This window comes from Suricata suricatta, chromosome 3, assembly GCF_006229205.1.
Source record: "Suricata suricatta isolate VVHF042 chromosome 3, meerkat_22Aug2017_6uvM2_HiC, whole genome shotgun sequence".
Taxonomy (NCBI): Eukaryota; Metazoa; Chordata; class Mammalia; order Carnivora; family Herpestidae; genus Suricata; species Suricata suricatta.
The window spans coordinates 131,577,870-131,596,140 of record NC_043702.1 but is presented as its reverse complement, the minus strand read 5'-3'; the positions used below and the strand labels follow the sequence as shown (position 1 = coordinate 131,596,140).

Below are 18,271 nucleotides of genomic sequence, written 5' to 3'. Positions count from 1 at the left end.
AGGCATTGGCTTTTGCCCCTGGGAGAGATTGTACACCCCCATCTCAACCACTCTTTATTTTTATGTTGCAGCACTTCTCCATCCTCAGGTGACGGCATACCTATTGGGGGAGGCAGAAAACAGGTTCTGGTAGAAGTTGCATCTTGCATGCACTCCATACCCCCAGTGCCCCGCCAGCACCCCATCAGCTGAATCCAGGATAAAGACTCCACCCTCTTGAGACTTTCTGTGGCTCCTTGCTTGTCTTATTCATGTGTTCTTCAGAACCTTCCTCAACCGACTGGCCCATCACAAGAAGTACAGTCATTCTTCCTTTGCTGCACCTTCTTTCAGAGAGAAGCAGAAAGCCTTGGGTTGAGGTGGTTGGGGTCTCTTCAGAAGAGATTATTATGGACAGTCCAAAGGACACACAGGTGACTTAAATGGTGGCTTCAGTGCTTGTGCACTGGTGGGGGAGCCCACATCAAATCAGAGTAGAGCCTGACTCTCAGTGGGGCTTGCGTATCAGGTCTTCCTGGACTATCTGCCTCTTCTCTTTACATCTGTGTGCGCCCTGGAATTCTGCGTGTTGGCCATATCGAATTACTTGTAGTTCCAGTTTGCCATATTCTCTCTGGCCTTTGAACTCACTGGCCCACTGCCTGTGAGTCCTTCCCACACACACTAGTATTCCTCAGGACTCCACTGAGACACATCACCTCCTGCAAAGCTCTTTTCAGCTTTGCTTAGGTGGGGGGCCTGGGGGGGGTCCCTTCTTTTTTTGTTATCACAACTATCCCATACATATGCTTCTCACAGCTAGACACTGTATGCGCCACTCCCTTATTTTCTTATATCCTTCCTCACCCACTCCCCCAGAGGAAGCTGTGAGCTCCTTTACAGAAGGGACAGCTTCCCACTCCTAGACAGAACCCAAGGCCTGAGTGCTACGTTCTCTGGCACATGATCGGTGCCTGGTAAGTACTGCTGGAGTGAAGAAGGGAAGAAACACAGAAAAGCAGCATTTGACTCAAACACAGAAAGCAGCTAGTTCCTTCCACTTTCTCATGGCCAAACTAAAATCAAGAGGTGCTTTTGCCCAGACATTTTTGGGCCAGGAACATGTCTATACATTGTTGTAATTTACAGAGAGCTCATATCAGCAAATAAATGCTTTAGCTCCCAATAAGAAAAAAAAGGGCAGGGATGCCTGGGTGGCTCAGTTGGTTAAGCATCTGACTCTAGATTTTGGCTCAAGTCATGATCTCATGGTTCATGGGGTTGGATCCTATAATGGGCTCTGTGATGACAGTGCAGAGGCTGCTTGGGATTCTCTCTCTTCCCTCTCTCTCTCTCTCAGAATACATACATACATATGTATTTAAACAACAAAAAAGAAAAGGTAGAGCCTATGAAGAGAAACTCACATAGACTGAAGTACCAATATCAATACATGGAAAAAGCACTGAGTGTCACTGATAAATTCTGGGACATCAAACTAATATGAAAACTAAGTACCACTCGTGCCCTTCAGTTCATTGCATATTTCTGAAAAGGATAATGCCCTTTATGGATGAGAGGGTCCTGAAATGAGTTTAACTCCACTAAAGCAAGACTGCAGCACCTCCCCAAGCCTTTATCTCTGGTTTTCAAATACAACCAAGCATTAAGTTTCACTAGAGAATAAGGATGCAGTAGGCATATGAGAACTGCTGTCTTTATGACATTAACATTTTGGGATTTTGAGATAAGATAAAGGGGGACATGTACAAATACATGCAATCTTCATACTTCTCCCAGTAGAAACCCAGGGGCCAGACGTCTCCATGTCTAATTTCCACAGATATAAAGTCTGAAAACATAATTTTCTTGCTTGTTAGTTTTGAACAACTTCTGTTTTTAGGTCATTAGAACTAAATGTGTCAAACAATCTTAATTTGAAATTACTTTTCCTTTATTAGGTTTATTTGAGACATATTCTGCAAAGAACTAATAGTGTTTTATATTAAATGTACCAAAGCCTTGTTATGAAATGTTCAAAACATTTAGAATGGGCAGTTTGTAATTACTCTAGAAATTGCTTAATAATAACTATTATATTGGAAAGGGCAAAATCACTTTCTACAAGTGAGGATATGGTAATTATCGCTAAAGGACTGCCTGACTCAGAGAAATTGAGAATGGTAGATGAGCTCCTTCAACTGAGTCTCCACTTTGCCTAAGATTGTTCCAGATTTAGAATCAGCCCTGTTGAGCAGGGGCGGAGTGGAATGTGGTCAGTCTGTGTGTGCTGAGGAATGTGCTCCTGTTAGCGGAGGGGTGCTTGGACCCTGAGTCTTCCCCTCCAGACAGCTGCTTTTCCTTGGGCCCTGTCTCCCAGCCTCCTCCATAACCCCTTCATTGCTTATCACGGAACCAGCAGGTAGCGGGTCCTCAGATGTAGTCAGTACGAGCTTTCCAGATGAGGGTTTAAAAGATGACCCAGGTTAGATAGTCATCAAAACTCTCACTCTTCTCTGTTCTTGAATGTCTCCGTAACAAATTCTGTTCGGTCTAACTTATCAGGCACTGACCTATTCCTGCAAAAATAAGAATCACAAACTGTATTTTAAGATGAGGATGATAGGAGAGGTGAGATCAATTCAAAAGCATAGCCCAGTGATATACAGGCATACTCGGTTTTATTGTGCTTTCTTTATTGTGCTTTGCAATACTGCTTTTTTTTATATTTTTTTCACAAATTGAAGATTCACGGCAACCCTGTATTGAACAAGTCTGTCAGTGCCATTTTTCTTAAAAAAAAAAATTTTTTTTACTGTTATTATTTATTTTAGAGAGGGAGAGAGACATCATGAGCAGGGGAAAGTCAGAGAAAGAGGGAGACACAGAATCTGAAGACAGGCTCGAGGCTCCAAGCTGTCAGCATAGAGCCTGATGCAGGGCTCGAACCCACAAACCGTGAGATCATGACCTGAGCCAAAGCCAGACACTCAACCGACTGAGCCACCCAGGCGCCCCGACAGTGCCATTTTTCAACAGCATTTGCTCACTTCATGACTCAGTGTCACATTTTGGTAATTCTTGCAATATTTCAAACCTTTCATTATTAGCATACTTGTATAAGGATCTGTGATCAGTAATCTTTGATGTTACTGTTGTCACTGTTTGGAGCACCACTGGCCACAATCACGTACGATGGTGACTTAATTGACAAATGCTGTGTGTGCCCGCCTGCTTCATTGACTGGCCGACCGCCCATCTCTGTCCCTCTCCTCAGGCCTCCCTGGCCTCTGAGACACAATATTGAAATTAGGGCAGTGGATATCCCAGCAGTGGCTTCTAAGTGTTCAAGTGGAAGGAAGAGTCACATGTCTCTCACTTTAAATCAGAAGCTAGAAATGTTTCCGTTTAGAGAGGAAAGTACATCAAAAGTTAGGCCTCTTGTTCCAAATAGCCACGTTGTGAGTGCAAAGGAAAAGTTCTTGAAGTATATTAAAAGTGCTACCTCAGTGAACACACAAATGATAAGAAAGTGAAGCAGACTTATTGCCCAGATGGAGAAAGCTTCAGTGGTTCGCATAGAGGATCAAACCAGCCACAACCTTCCCTTAGGCCAAAACCTGATCCAGAGCAAGACCCTAATTCTCTTCAGTTCTGTGAAGGCTGAGAGATGAGGAAGCTACAGAAAAAAACGTTGGAAGTTAGCAGGAACTAGCTCAAGAGAGTTAAGGAAAGGAGTCGTCTCTATAACAAAGTGCAAGATGAAGCCACAAGTGCAGATGCGGAAGCTGTAGCAAGTTATCCAGAAGGCTGAGCGGGAGAATCCATGAAGGTGGCTACACTAAAAAATCAGACTTCCAGTAGAGATGTGGCAGCCTTCCAGATGCCTACAAAAACTTTTAGATGCAATCTAGAACTTTCATTATAGAGAGAAGTCAATGCCTGACTTCAAAGCTTCAAAGGACAGGCTGACTCTCCTGTTAGGGGCTCATGCAGCTGATGGCTTGAGGTTGAAGCCAGTGCCCATTTCCCATTCGGAAAATCCTCAGCACTTAAGAATTATGCTAAATAAACTCAGCCCATGCTCTAGAAGTGAACCAACAAATCTAGGATGACAGCACATCTCTTTACAGTGTGCTTTACTGAATATTTTAAGCCCATTGTTGAGATCTCCTCAGAAAAAAAATATTTTTCCCCAAAATATTATGACTCATTAGCAATATACCTGCTCACCCAAGAGTTCTAATGGAGAAATAAAATGAGATCAGTGTTGTTTTTACACCAGCTAACACCAGTATCCATTCTGCAGCCTGTGAATCAAGGAATAATTTTGATCTTGAAGTTTTATTATTTAAGGAATACATTTTGTAAGGCAATGGCTGCCATTGGTGACTTTTCTGGTGGATCTGGAAAAAGTAAGTTGAAAGCCTTCTGGAAAGCGTTCCCCATTCTGCATGCCATTAAGAACATTTGTGATTCATGGGAAGAGGTCCAAATATCAACATCAACTAGAGTTTGAAAAAGTGATTCCAACCCTCATGGATGGCTTGGAGGGCTTCAAGACTTAGGTGGAGGAAATACCTGCCAATTTGGTGGAAATAGCAAGAGAATGAGAATGAGAAGTGGAGCCTGAAGGTGGGACTGAATTGCTACAACCTCATGATCAAATTTGAACTGATAAAGTGCTGCTTCTCGTGGAGGAGCAAAGGACAGTGGTTTCTTGAGATAGAATATCCTCCTGGTGAAGATGCCCTGGAGACTGTTGACATGTCAACAAAGGATAGATAGATGGTTGGAGAGGATTGACTCCAGTTTTGAAAGAAGTCCTTCTGTGGGCAAAATGCCATCAAACAGTATCTCATGCTACAGAGAAATTGTTCATGAAAGAAAGATTCCATTAATGTGACAGTCTTCATTGCTGTCTTATTTTAAGAAACTGCCACAGACACCCCAGTCTTCAGCAACCACCACCCTGATCAGTCAGCCGACATCAACATCAAGGCAAGACCCTCCACTAGTAAAAAGATTACAACCCACTAAAAGCTCAGGTGATGGATAGCATTTTTTTAGCAATAAAGTATTTATTTTTATTTCTTGTTTTTGAAGTCAGTACTTTTTTTTTTTAATTTTATTTATTTTTGAGACAGAGAGAGAGAGCTTAAGGCAGCGAGGGGCAGAGGGAGAGGGAGACACAGAATCTGAAGCAGGCTCCAGGCTCTGAGCGGTCAGCACAGAGCCTGACATGGGGCTCGAACCCACGGACTGTGAGATCATGACCTGAGCTGAAGTCGGACACTTAGCCCTGAGCCACCCAGGCGCCCCTAAAGTCAGTACACTTTTATTTAAGGAATTTTACATTTGATTCCATCCACTGCCAATCACCATAGTGCCTCCAAGTTAGAATCATAATGTTCAAATAAGAACTTTGGGTCAGTCCACATTTGTCACTGTCAGATAGTCCAGAGTTCTCTCAGCTTCTTTGATCTCCACCTGAATACGAACCTCACCTATAATCTTTGGGATCCAGTTTCGTTACATTAGGATCCTAGAAGTCAAACTGTAGGAAATGCATGGATTGCTGTTTTGGCAAATGTTATTATTCCTTAGTTGTTTCTGGTATCAAAACAATTCAAAATCCACTGAACTCCATGGGCTTAACAAAAAATGTTACAGGTAAAGTATTTTTAAATTAAGGTATGTACACTGGATTTTTTTAGGCATAATGCTATTGCACACTTAATAGACTGCAGTATATGTAAACATTATCCCAAATGTAGAGGGAAGCCAAAACATATATCTGACTCACTTGATTACAATATTTGCTGTATTACAGTGGTGTAGAACTGAACCTGCAACATCTCCAATGTGTGCCTGTATAGTTCAGCTAAGAATGCCACATTGAGGACATCCCTAGACCAAAGATGGACTGAAAGAGCATTTGTATGCAAAAAAAAAAAAAAAAAAGCAAAGAATAGGATTTTTTTTTCTCCCCTTTAGAGATATTTTTTCTTCCTTGTAGAATGTAGCAGGAAAAAAAAAAAAATGGACCCCTGAGACAAACAGAACTAAAGCACTCGCTGATTGGGGGAAACATTTATTCATTTATGAACTAAAATTAGGTCTTTGTTTTTACGTTCTCTCTTTTTGAGAAAGTTTTGTTAAACACCTTCTCTGTGCTAGACACTTTGAGTAACAACACAGGCACATAGAGTGCGTAATGGACTGTATCTGATGACCCCGGGAGAAAGACCAGGGCTTAGCACACAGCACATAGTAAATGCCGTTTGCTGAATGAAAAGCCAATGGAAGCAGGAACAGCTGATGAGGTGGAGTCCCTAACGTGAGAAGCCACACGTTCCCAATGTAGTTGACTCATCTATCCGTCTGTGGTTTGTAGTTTTAGAGAGTCCTGCCTCTTTGTCCTACCAGAAAAGGGTAATTTTTAGAGCTGTCTCTACTGCTCTTGCTCTAAAACAATCATTTTGCCTGTTCTGAATTGGAATCTTTCTGGTTCACTCTTGGCCCTTAAGGTAGGTTATACTGAGGCTGTGCCAAAGACACAGTGAGGATATAAAGGAAGACAGGAGAGCATTATTTTGTTGTACCCCTGGTTTCACTTCAATAATGATCACTTTTCTTTTCCCAGTCATAAAAGTTATTATTCTTTTAAAATTATTTTAACTAAAGTAATATGGTACTTTAATTGGTACTTTGACTCAAGCAATATAGCACATGGCTAAAAAAATAGTAAAGCTTATCATGGATAATAAACCCCCTTCTTACTTCCTCTCTCCTCATTTGTTAGGTCATAATTTTTGCTTAATTACTGATATTTATATGTTTTTTCTTTTTATACCTTGATGGGTTTCATACATTAGCAATAGTATTACCTTCAGAACCAGCAGAGTTTTCTAAAGCAGCAGCTAACATTTATTGAGTCTTTACAATGGCCTAGGCACTGTTTTCATGTATTAATTCATGTAATTCTGTATGAGACTAGGTACTGTAAATATTCTACCAAAGAAGAAATTTTACCAAAGAAGAAATCAAGACCTAGAAAGGATAAATAACTTGCCCAAGGTCATATGACTAGGCATTCCAGCTCTAGAAGCCAATGAAGCTTTTAGCCATTATGAATACTTCTCTTCTAAAAAAAATCCTACCAAGTAAGGAAATAAAGACCCTAGGCAAAAATTTGAAGTTGTGCTGGGATTTTAAGGCTCAAATTTAGTTGCTTGGGAGACAGGCTGTTCAATGGGAGGAACCCAAGGGGAACAAATATATGCTGTAAGGTACAATAGTTTTTTCCCTTTCATTGCCTTATATTTGTAAATACTTCTCGTAATGCCTTTCCCAAGTTCTCGTATTTTCCTGAGCATATAATAATAGTCTACCAGAGAATCTGTATGCAGATTCTGGGTAAAGAGGCCTTTCAGAGCATTCAGTTAAAATGCCCAGATGTTGGACATCTTTGATATGAGGACATTAGCACAGAATTTATGAAATTGGAACAGTCTTGGGGGAAAACATTTGTTATCACATATGTGTCATTGATCAAACCAAGACTGGGTGAGAAGGTATGAAAGTAGATGTGAATTTTCCCATTTTAGCAAACTGTAAGATCCCTTCTGACCAGAGAGAGTAGCATCTATGGTGTCTGCCTTTCTTCCTTCCCCATCACATGTATCCATTTATGAAAACTTAACTTTTTAAAAAGTAATTATGGCATTATAAGCTCACTACAGCACTTCTCTCCATGTAACTGGCTCACTTTAAAGCCAGCATTACTGATTATAAAGGTAACCTTATAACAAAGCTTGGGAGACCTGGGGTAGGGCCAGTGAGTTGTTGATAATGGAAGAATTGACAGGATCCAGAAAATGGAGTGAGTCTATACTGCCTAAAGCAAGTCCAGCCAACAGATCCCTTCCTAGCTCTAAAATCTGTAATATTATATACATCTTTATATGGTATACTGTACATCAAAAGTGAAGCCCAGAGATTTGGTGGGAAACTGTGTGTCTTAACGATGGCGCTGCCATGAAAACTATCTGGCCCCTCTCTGATGTAATCTGGGGAAAAAAGTGCTAAAAATATCACCGGTACATTGCTTTTACCCCAGATCTATTTTGACTAGCACAGCTTGCGACTGTTTATATAGAGAGAAGGGGGAGCAGGTTCCGAATGGGGTGTCAGCCTACTGTTCCTGACGTGCATTTTAATAGGCCACCTGACAAGATCAACAGGAAGAAAAGAAAAATTCTGAACAGGTGCGAGGGAGCCAGAGGAAGATGGTCCTACTTTTCCCTCCTCTTAATCAAGTTGGCACATTATTTTAGAGCCAGGATTCTCTGGCTCATACCAGTGGCTGTGCTAATTGCCTACAGGGTGGGGCTTGATTAAGAGGACCCAGAATCCCACATTGATTCCCTGGTGCCTTAAACAAAAGGAAAACTGGATTTTTGTTTGGCTGTTTCACTGTCAGAACCCAAAATACTCCGTTCGTCTGCATAGAGGCTTATTGGCAAGTGCCACTCCTGATGGCGGCATCGCCATGGAAATGTGTGACACATTTGTTGATGAGTTGTCTGTTTCCAGATGGACATCTTCATGCCCAGCACCAGCCTTTGAGAAATTTAACAAACCATTTTTAAGTATTTGCTTTGTACAAACTGTGGTTTATCTAAATGTCTCGCTGGCTTTTTTTGTTCTCTACCACAACGGATTTTATGCAGTGTGTTGTGTAAGTAATAATGATAGGCCTGGCTTTGCAGTCGTGGCTCTTTGTTTATTACTTCTTTGTATCCAGCCGTATCCACCATTGGCCAGGCCAGCTGTGGGTTTAATGATACACTAAAACCTATCCTCTTTCCGAATTGGTGATGATTCTGCCTTGGTATTTTAAAAAAAAGCCTATGATGGGGATAATACTGCTTTGAAAGTCATGTAGCCAGTGGCTTTCCCATTTCATTGAAGAAAAATATTAGGAAAATATTAATAGTTTGTCTACTGATTTCAATTCGGGTGTGTTCCCTGGAGGGATAAAAAGCAAATCAATAGTGAATATTGCTAGACTGCTCAGAGATTGTGGATGGTGGGCTGTGGTGGCGTGGCGGGTAGAGAGGAGGGAACAAGACAAGGGCGAGTCTTTTCTAGAGCAGACCCTTCGCTGCGAGGTGGGCAAAGGACCATCTTCAGAAGGTTCTGCTTAGGTCCTCAAATGCTGTGCTTTCTTCATTGTGTCACCTGAGAGTTAAGGTCCTTCAGACAAAGTCATAGAAATCCACCAAAATTATGTTAAAAAATATGTGTATGTATGTAATTTATTTATAAATAATTAGAGACTCACCATAAGTAATTAAGATCACAGTTTAGGGGGCACCTGGGTGGCTCAGTTGGTTAAGGGTCAGATCTCAGCTCAGGTGATGATCTCACGGTTCATGAGTTCGAGCCCCATATAGGGCTCTCTGCTGTCAGTACAGAGCCTGCTTTGGATTCTGTTCCCCTCTCTCTCTCTGCCCCTTCCCTCCTCTCTCTCTCTCTCTCACAAAAACAAATAAACATTAAAAAAATTTTAAAGATCACTGTTTAGTTCAGTTAAATTGTTAGTATTTATCCAAATGAACCATGGTTTATAAATATTAACATCCCAAACTAAAGTTAAGGAGGCTCATCTCTTTTACTTTTTAACCTTTGTTTTTATCTCTGGGTAATTGTATTGGAGGCATGTTAATGTCCTTTTTTTGGTAATTAACCAAGTGCTTTTATAACTTCTTAGTAAGTAATCCTTAATTAAGTGTGTCTATTTTGTTAATTTACTTTCATTTGTTCTCTTAATACCAAGTTGGAATGTGAAATTCTTCTGTGTGGTGATTGTGGGTCAGAGTCCACTGATTAACTTGTTAATCCATTAGGATTCAGTATTCCAGAAGTGTTCATGACTGTAACCTCACACTGGTCTTTCTCATTTTTTTAGAAAGAAGCAGAATCAATAACTACCTTGAATTGTCAGGTAGAAAAAACAGTTGACTTAGCCATGAACATGGAATCTTTATTCAGATACATGCAAAGGTACTACCTTCATAGGGATGATAATTTTAAGTTACATTTGAACAGTATAATTACTTGGGAAAATGTTACATTAGCAAACATCTTTGGAGGTAGTATGAGAAAGGGATAGTATGAGGAAACCTGAAATTAGATGGAAAACGGTACTATAATAAGGTAGGAAATTATATACAAAGATAGTCATTCTATCAGATTGACCATAAGCAGTAAGAAAATCTATTACAACTTCATGAACTGAAATGCAAACTGTCTTAGAGATAAACACTTGTCTTTTTAAAAATTTTTTATGTTTATTTATTATTGAGACAGACAGAAACAGAGCATGAGTGGGGGATACACAGAGAGAGAGGAAGACACAGAATCTGAAGCAGGCTCCAGGCTCTAAGCTGTCAGCACAGAGCCAGACATGAAGCTTGAACCCACAGACTGTGAGATCACACCCTGAGTTGAAGTTGGACACTTAACCGACTGAGCCACCCAGGCGCCCCAAACACCTGTCTTCCAGGTGGACCATCAGAGACATTATTCCATGCTATATGCTAGGCAATCATCAGTCTGTTGATTGGTGTAATTTTCCACTTGCACAGTTTCTGTGATTTTTTTTCCAGCAAATGGGATGACTTGAAGTCACACCTTTTTGGACCTTAGGGTGCCTCAGTCATTTCCTGTTGACAGGAATCTGATGAAAATGTCATTGTAATTACCACTTGCCCTAAAGAAGAATGTTAGCTGCGTGTCATCTAGAGTTTGCCCTGTGATATATATTGAGTTTGAGGCTTATAGTACTCCTTCCCTGACTGTTGGGAAGTCTAGATCTCTTTACTTAGAGGTCCACTACCTCTCCAGCCTTGAGCAATACACCTATAAGGTCCATTGGATAGTGTAGCTCTATATGCATGTGACTTTATGGAGAGATCAAAGTGTGTGTGTGTGTGTGTGTGTGTGTGTGTGTGTGTGTGTGTGGCGTGTGAAGTCATTGCAGACTGCTGCATGTTTAATATAAGGATCACAAATAGGAAAATCTCAGTTCCCTAGTGTTTGTATCTGTTTGTTGATCAATTAAACTCTTTAGTCTTAAACAATACTTTGTTTTTCCAAAAGAAAGAAACTAAGGTGTGAATATACTGCTGAAAGTTGCTGCCACAGGCAGTGTGAACTGATGTTCTCACAGGGAGAAATCTTCCTGTAGACCATTCTGTTGTATGCCCTGGTATGTACAGATTCCAGATGGTCATTGAAGTTGGAATAACCTGTTTTCTCTGCTGCCATCGGCTCTCTGTGAAGGACCAGGCAGGGCCACGTTCATTAGCCACCTTCATGGCACTGAGCTCTTCCCAGTGGGCAGAAGAGAGCACCTCATAAAAAGAGGCTAGTTAAGCATCTTCCAGATTGTTTTAAATGTACCACATATTAAAGCTGCAGGGAAAAAGGCTCTAACAAATTACGCTTTTGGGGGCTTTTCTCACTGACACTTTTTTTTTTTTTTTACCATTGTGAAAAAGTTGTAAAATGTCTTTTCTTTTTTTTTGGTGCTCAGACGAGTATAGGATCAAACCGGTGGAAGAGGTCAAATACATGAAAAATGGGGCAGAAGAGGAGCAGAAAATAGCAGCCAGGAACCAAGAAAACTTGGTAAGAATGGAATTTCTCCTCTAACGATGAATTTTGGTGACACCGTTGTAATAAAATCTGCACTGCATGTTTAAATTGTAACTTACACTCTGGCACAAGATTTCTTGAAAATGCCATTGCTATTTATAGCTTGCCTGGAAGCGGCGCCATCACTCCTGTATCCTGTTTGTTTCTGAATAAGCTTTTCTTTCATCTTGATAGAGAAAACTCCAGGGGAAATCTTGTAAAATTAGTAGTGTCTTGAAATGGTTAAATTTAAAGGAAAAGGTGTGAAGTCAGATTGAGATTTATGGGCGGAGGACCAATATATATATTTTTTTCTTTTTCTCCACCTCTCTAGCTCTGACTCAGTCAGAATGAACAGCTAAGCTTCATGACTCTGGACTTGGAGTGTTGTTCATCAAGTTGCCTTTGAGAGGAAATTGATGTATTTTAAGATAGGTCTCTATCAAAATAGTCAGCATTTCACATTCACAGTGTTAAAGGTATTGAGGCTTTTGAGTTAATGTGAGACTTATAGTGATCTGAAACAGAAAATTAGGTGCCTCCTTCTTTCATGTGAATCACTACACATATTAGTGGTTCCATATTCCAACTCTATAAAAACATTTAGTCAATTGCCATATTAGCTGATTTCTTAAAAGAGGTTACAAATTGTTAAGGATATGCATTTATAATGTGTTAGAACAAAGTTTTTATATTTTATTTTGGGGATTAATTATCTGCTTTGTCTCTTGTCTGAGTGGATGTAATTTTAAGAAGCTGGAAACGTCATACAGTGTTTTCGCTTGACTTCAATTCCTTTTTCCATTATGTGCTTTGTTTTTGTTTTTATGATTTCGGCAACAGCAGAGGGAGTTGGCCACTGCGTATGAGTGTTTCAGGCTGTCATTTTCCATGATACACTAATGAACACAGTGGCCTAATTCTTTCTTCTCTGTTCTTTTCTGAACATCTGAACTACAACTTGAAATACCGAAGTTGCCAACAACTGAACATTTTAGATCATTTTTAAAAAGTGAAAACATTCTGTAATAAAATTTTTCTTCATAAATGGTATTTGAATTTTTAAGGTATCACTTAAGTGATTCATTATACCTATGGAATGTTTTAACATTAACACTTAAAACCAGAAAACAGAGCTATGACTAAGCGTGGAAGTTACTATGATCAGACTTTATGTGAATTTTTTCTAACTTTGAATAGATAAATAGAAGACCTTAGTAGTTGAAGCATCAGTAGTTATTTTTCTACTTAATTTTGCTGAAAATCAGGCTTTGTCCTTGCTTCACATAATTCCAGGTTGAATTATAAATCTTGTCTTTAATGTTTCCACTGGAGGCTAAAGAGACCCTGATGACCAGCCTGGCTGATCCTTGGATATAACACTAGAGTCTGTCCCTGCTCCGTGTGCTTGTGTCTCTCAACTCCTAAGGGAAGCAGTGCCTTCTGTCTTACAGCGTGTGATTTCCTCACTGTGCCCTTCTCTTGAAAGCCAATATAGCTTCTTCCTTCTTTCTAATTTCATAGTCTCTCAACTCGTTGGTGCCTAGTTACTCTTTTCCAATACTTGGCCAGAATTGGTGCTAGTGCTTTTCTATGCAGACTGAATGAAAATTCAAAAAGAGAGAAATTTTTGGTTGCTTTTTTTTTTTTTTTTTTTTTTGGTCACTTGTAGACTATCTGTGACAATCCTATACCCCTTTTCTGCCATCCAGAGTCCAAAACACCAAGTGGAGTTTTCAAGCTTGTGAAGACTTGCATGGAGAATGGGGAGTAAATGGTTATCTTTGATTCTGACATTTCTAGACTACTCTCCAAAATTAAGTGATTTTTCAGTTAACTGATAGTATATTATCTTTGTCAACTACTCCATCCTTTGAGATACATAATAGAGTATGGACCATGCATGTTCTTTGAGAAAACAAATAACCTCCTAAATTTGAAGCTTACATTGAGGTAGATGAAATAGGTTTAACAATTCTTTATTTCTCCATCCATTAAAATAATCTAAAAGACAAGAAGTTCTTGATTTTAAAGTTGGTGTTTTTTGGGGGGGTTTTTTGTTTGTTTGTTTGTTTTACTCAAAGTGTTAAAATTAAGGGGCTCAGCAAACTCAGCCCAGATAGCATAGCATAATGGTGACGACCGTGGGCTCTGGAGGCAGAAACTGCCTGGGTTCAAATCTCAACTCTGCCACTTGCTTACTGTGAGGTCAAGTTATTTCACGTCTCTGAATCTCCAACCTGTCAAGTGGAGAAAATGGCAATGCCTTGTGCTGCACAAGCTGATCGTTGTTAGGCTTGGAGGGTAGTACCTGGCACATCATAAGTCCTGGTGAGAGCTAGGCACTATCATGTAAAACAGAAGGAAAGAATGTTAGGGTCAGTGTTTCTTTCCTTTTTCTTTTATGTTACTTGGTCAGAGATTTCTTTAGGTTAATGCCAGTATTGCATGTATTTTGAAAAATCTTGCTCCGTAACTATGAAGGTATTTAAAGAAATATATTTCTATCACTTATTATGTACAAGACCCTTATTTGTATCCAGAGACACAATAATATTTAAAGTCACTGTCCTCAAAGAGGTTACAGTAAAGTTGAGAGAACAGTTCAGTTCCAACAAATATTTTATTGATTGCCTGTAGGTACAAACCTCCACACTAGATTCTGCAGAAAAGTACAAAATAAAGAAACCACTGACTTACCCTGAGGTGATTATATGGTAGTACACAAGGTAGATACCAAATGACTATTAAAAAAAGGATTAAATACATAAATCAAGCAAGCAAGATTGGTTTCAAGAAGGCAATACCAAGTGCTGCCAATATCAAAGGAGGCAGAGACCTTGTCTGGTTGGGGTGTCAGGACCTACTTTGCAAAAGAGCTGGTGCTTGTGATGGGTCTTGAAGGATAGAATGAGGAAGGCTGCCCAAAGCAGAAGCGACAGAGATGGAAAATTCGAGGTGTATTTACTAAGAAGCATGTGGTCCTGTTTGGGGAGTGGGAGAGAAGAAGAGAAGGTGTCAGTAGGGCAGCAGCAGGAAGTTACAATCAAAATGTAAATGCAGTATTAGATGGAGCCTTGATGTCCAGCCGAGAGGTCTGAAATTAATTCAGTGCATCATAGGGAGCCTTTGAAGGTTTCAAGCAAGGGATTGGCAGACTGAGATTATGAACCAGGAACGCTTATGCAGCAGCTGTAGGTGTAACATGGATTGGTGTGGGGAACCCACGCTGGAGATCATTTGTGACAGCTTTTGCAAGAGACAATGAGCCTAAACCAAAGAAGTGGCCTGCTCGGGGACTTTGGCTGCAGTTTCCTTGGGTGGAGGAAATTGTGCTGGTTTCTGGAGGGTGATGATGAACTGTTTCTGTGTCAACCATTTATATATTCCCAATACAAAGATGTGCATTTATCCCAATGTTCAGCATTGTTAGACATCCATTTAGTCCATTTTACTTCTCTCATAATTTAATTTCTTCTTCAGGAAGGTGATGTGAAGTTGTTGCTTTGGCTTTGACACTTATGTATAGATACAGATCAATATAGATCCTAGCTTCATTGTTTCTAGCTTTATAATTTTGGTCAAACATCTAAAACATCTGAACTTTGACTTTTTCATCGAGAGGTTGGTAATAGCAACACTATTGAAGTATTAGAAGAAACATAGAGAAATATGTTTAGATTCTAACAAAGGGAGGTTTTCTTAAACAAGACTTAGAAAGCAAAACCTAAATGAAAGGAAAGTAGTTTCTTTCATTAGATAAAAAATAGGTGCTTCCCATGTTGTACCCAAGTTTGTAAAATCACCCCAAAACAAGCACCAGAGACTGCTAGGGAGACCGAGTCACGCCTGCAAAAGCAAAGGGCTTTATTATGGGCTTAAGCTTGGGCTCACAGACTCCAGCTGGCCACGTGGAGAGAGCCCCGAACAAAGGCAGGGCAGGGCCTTTTATGCGTTTGGGAAGGGGAGTTTCAGGAAATGATGACAGGAGTACAGTGATCCAATCCCTACCCCCCTCATCAATACTGGCAGTTGTGGGAGCCAATCACAATATTTGGAGTATTGACCAATCAGAGTGGGCCCAGGACCCCCACGTGGGGCATGACTAGGCCCGCCCTTAGAAAGGTCAAAGGTATCAGCTGGCCTCTCCCGATTGGGCGCCGCAGGAGTTGTCCCTCCTTAAGGGGCACCCTTTCAGGAGAAGCAGGTGCCTTCCCCTTTAAGTACAGGGGAAGGCTGGATCGACCTGTGGCTGGCGGGGGACCCCCCCCCCCCAGGCCGGCTGCCACCTGGCGCATTTTCACCGTGGCGTTCCACGACAGTCTCCCGGACGGCTGGGAAGGCCCGGTGGGGAAGGCCGGATCGGACCTGCGTCCTTACACCCATAAAGCATCTAGTTGTAGAACTACAAAAAACAGTTAATATACACCACATCTTCTTGATCCACTCATCAGGTAATGGACATTTAGGCTTTTTCCATGTTTTGGCTATTGTTGACAGTGCTGCTATGAACATTGGGGTACATGTGCTCCGATGCATCAGCATTTCTGTATCTCTTGGGTAATTCCCAGCAGTGCTATTGCTGGGTCATAAGGGAGTTCTATGGATAGTTTTTTGAGGAACCTCCACACTGTTTTCCAGAGTGGCTGCACCAGTTTACATTGCCACCAACAGTGTAAGAGGGTGCCCATCTCTCCACACCCTCGCCAGCATCTATAGTCTCTTGATTTGTTCATTTTAGCGACTCTGACTGGTGTGAGGTGGTATCTCAGTGTGGTTTTGATTTGTGTTTCCCTGATGATGAGTATTACACAATGGAGTACTACATGGCAATCAGAAAGAATGACATATGACCAATTGTAGGAAAGTGGATGGACCTTGAGGGTATCATGCTAAGCGAAATAAGCCAGGCAGAGAAGGACAGATACCATATGTTTGCACTCATAGGTCTAACAGGAGAACAGGAGAAACCTAATGGAGGACCAGGGGAGGGGAAGAGGGAAACAGAGTTGGGGAGAGAGAGGGATGCAAAACTTGAGAGACTATTGAATGCTGAAAATGAACTGAGGGTTGAAGGGGAAGGCGGAGGGGGAAAAGAGGCGGTGGTGATGGAGGAGGGCACTTGCGGGGAAGAGCACTGGGTGTTGTATGGAAACCAATTTGGCAATAAACTATTTTTAAAAAAACAGTTAATAGATAGTCCACAACCTGGGAGAAAATATTTATGACCTATCAAAAGCAAAAGATTCTTTATTATCTGAGATTTATAAAGAACACTTGTAAATAATTCAGAAAAAGATAATCCATGAGGGAAAAAAACAGATGAACAGAGAGCTCATAGTAGAAGATGCTGGGCAATAAGCATATGAACAGATGTTCCACATCACTGGTACCGTGGATCCAACTCCCCGCTTTAGAGGATTCCCAAATTCCTGTCTGAAAGATGCTGACTGCAGCCCATGGTGTGCTTGCCCGGACGGCTCAAGGGCTCCCGTCTAGAACGGCTCTGTGCTTGTGCTCTCTCAGTTCATTGTGTTTTCCAAGAACCAGGTTTTCCAAACCTGTTTATACTGCTTGAATGTCATTGTAATTACGTAATTGAGTTAAGTAATATGTAAACCACTGAAACCCAAGTGTGGAAAGAGAGCTGTTTCACTGAAAATTAAAGCCAGTGCTTTAGAAAGTCTTTATGAAGTCACATTACTAAAAAGCTTGCTATTAAAGTAAATTCAGTTCTGCGCTCACATTATTTCACAAGGTCTTTACATTCTCACTTCAGTTAAGAAACCAAATCAGAGACTCTTGGTTGTGCACTAGGAGGGTGTGGTTAGTACAGGAAGTACATGTGGACCCTCCGTCCGTGGTTCCTTACTTAAGAGAGAAGCCTTGTTCCTATGGCAGAAAATGGGAGAGGAAATGAACATCTATGTATTTTAAAATAATATTCATATGTTTAATGTATATATACATTTTTATGTTGCCCTGCTTTAACTCATGTTACCATTTAATTACCAGTCCGGATAGTACTGCCCAATATAACTTTTATTTTCATCAGGGAAATGCAAACTAAAACATGATTCCTTAGGCAGGCAAATATTTGAAATTTGATAATATCAGATTTTTGGCATAGGTGGAGGAAAATCTGTATTCACATACCACTGGCAGACATCTTGGAGGACAGTGTAGCTTATCTGTTAAAATTTAAACATGCACACCCATGACCCAACACTTCCACATCTTGGTATCCACGGAACGCAGCCGCCTGTGTGTGTGAGGCACTTACCCGAGATGGTTCACTGTAGCATCATTTCTGTTGAAACACTGAAAATAACCTGCATTCTTGTCAGTAGGGGAATGGAATAACTGTACAGACTAGAAGCCAACTAGAAATGAATGAGTTAGAGCTTTATGAACAGTCATGGACAAATCATGCAAATTGTAGATACATATGTATGTGTGATACCATTTCAGGTTTTTTAATAAAACAAAACAGCAACACTCTACACTTGCAGTGAATACTCCTAGATATATAGGGATTCATAGAAAACCCTGGGTAGAAGTGTCCCAGACTATTAACGGTGGGTAC

At 40.6% G+C, this 18,271-nt stretch overlaps 1 protein-coding gene across 2 annotated transcripts in view; it reads left to right on the top strand.

Moving 5' to 3' along the window:
* The window catches only part of C3H1orf21 (chromosome 3 C1orf21 homolog), a 213,876-nt gene that overhangs the window by 92,463 nt on the left and 103,142 nt on the right, over window positions 1–18,271 (top strand). For both annotated transcript variants that reach the window (XM_029935207.1, XM_029935206.1), the window contains exon 3: window positions 11,585–11,679. In XM_029935207.1, the coding sequence (XP_029791067.1) occupies window positions 11,585–11,679 (95 nt within the window). The remainder of the gene's footprint in view (window positions 1–11,584; window positions 11,680–18,271) is intronic.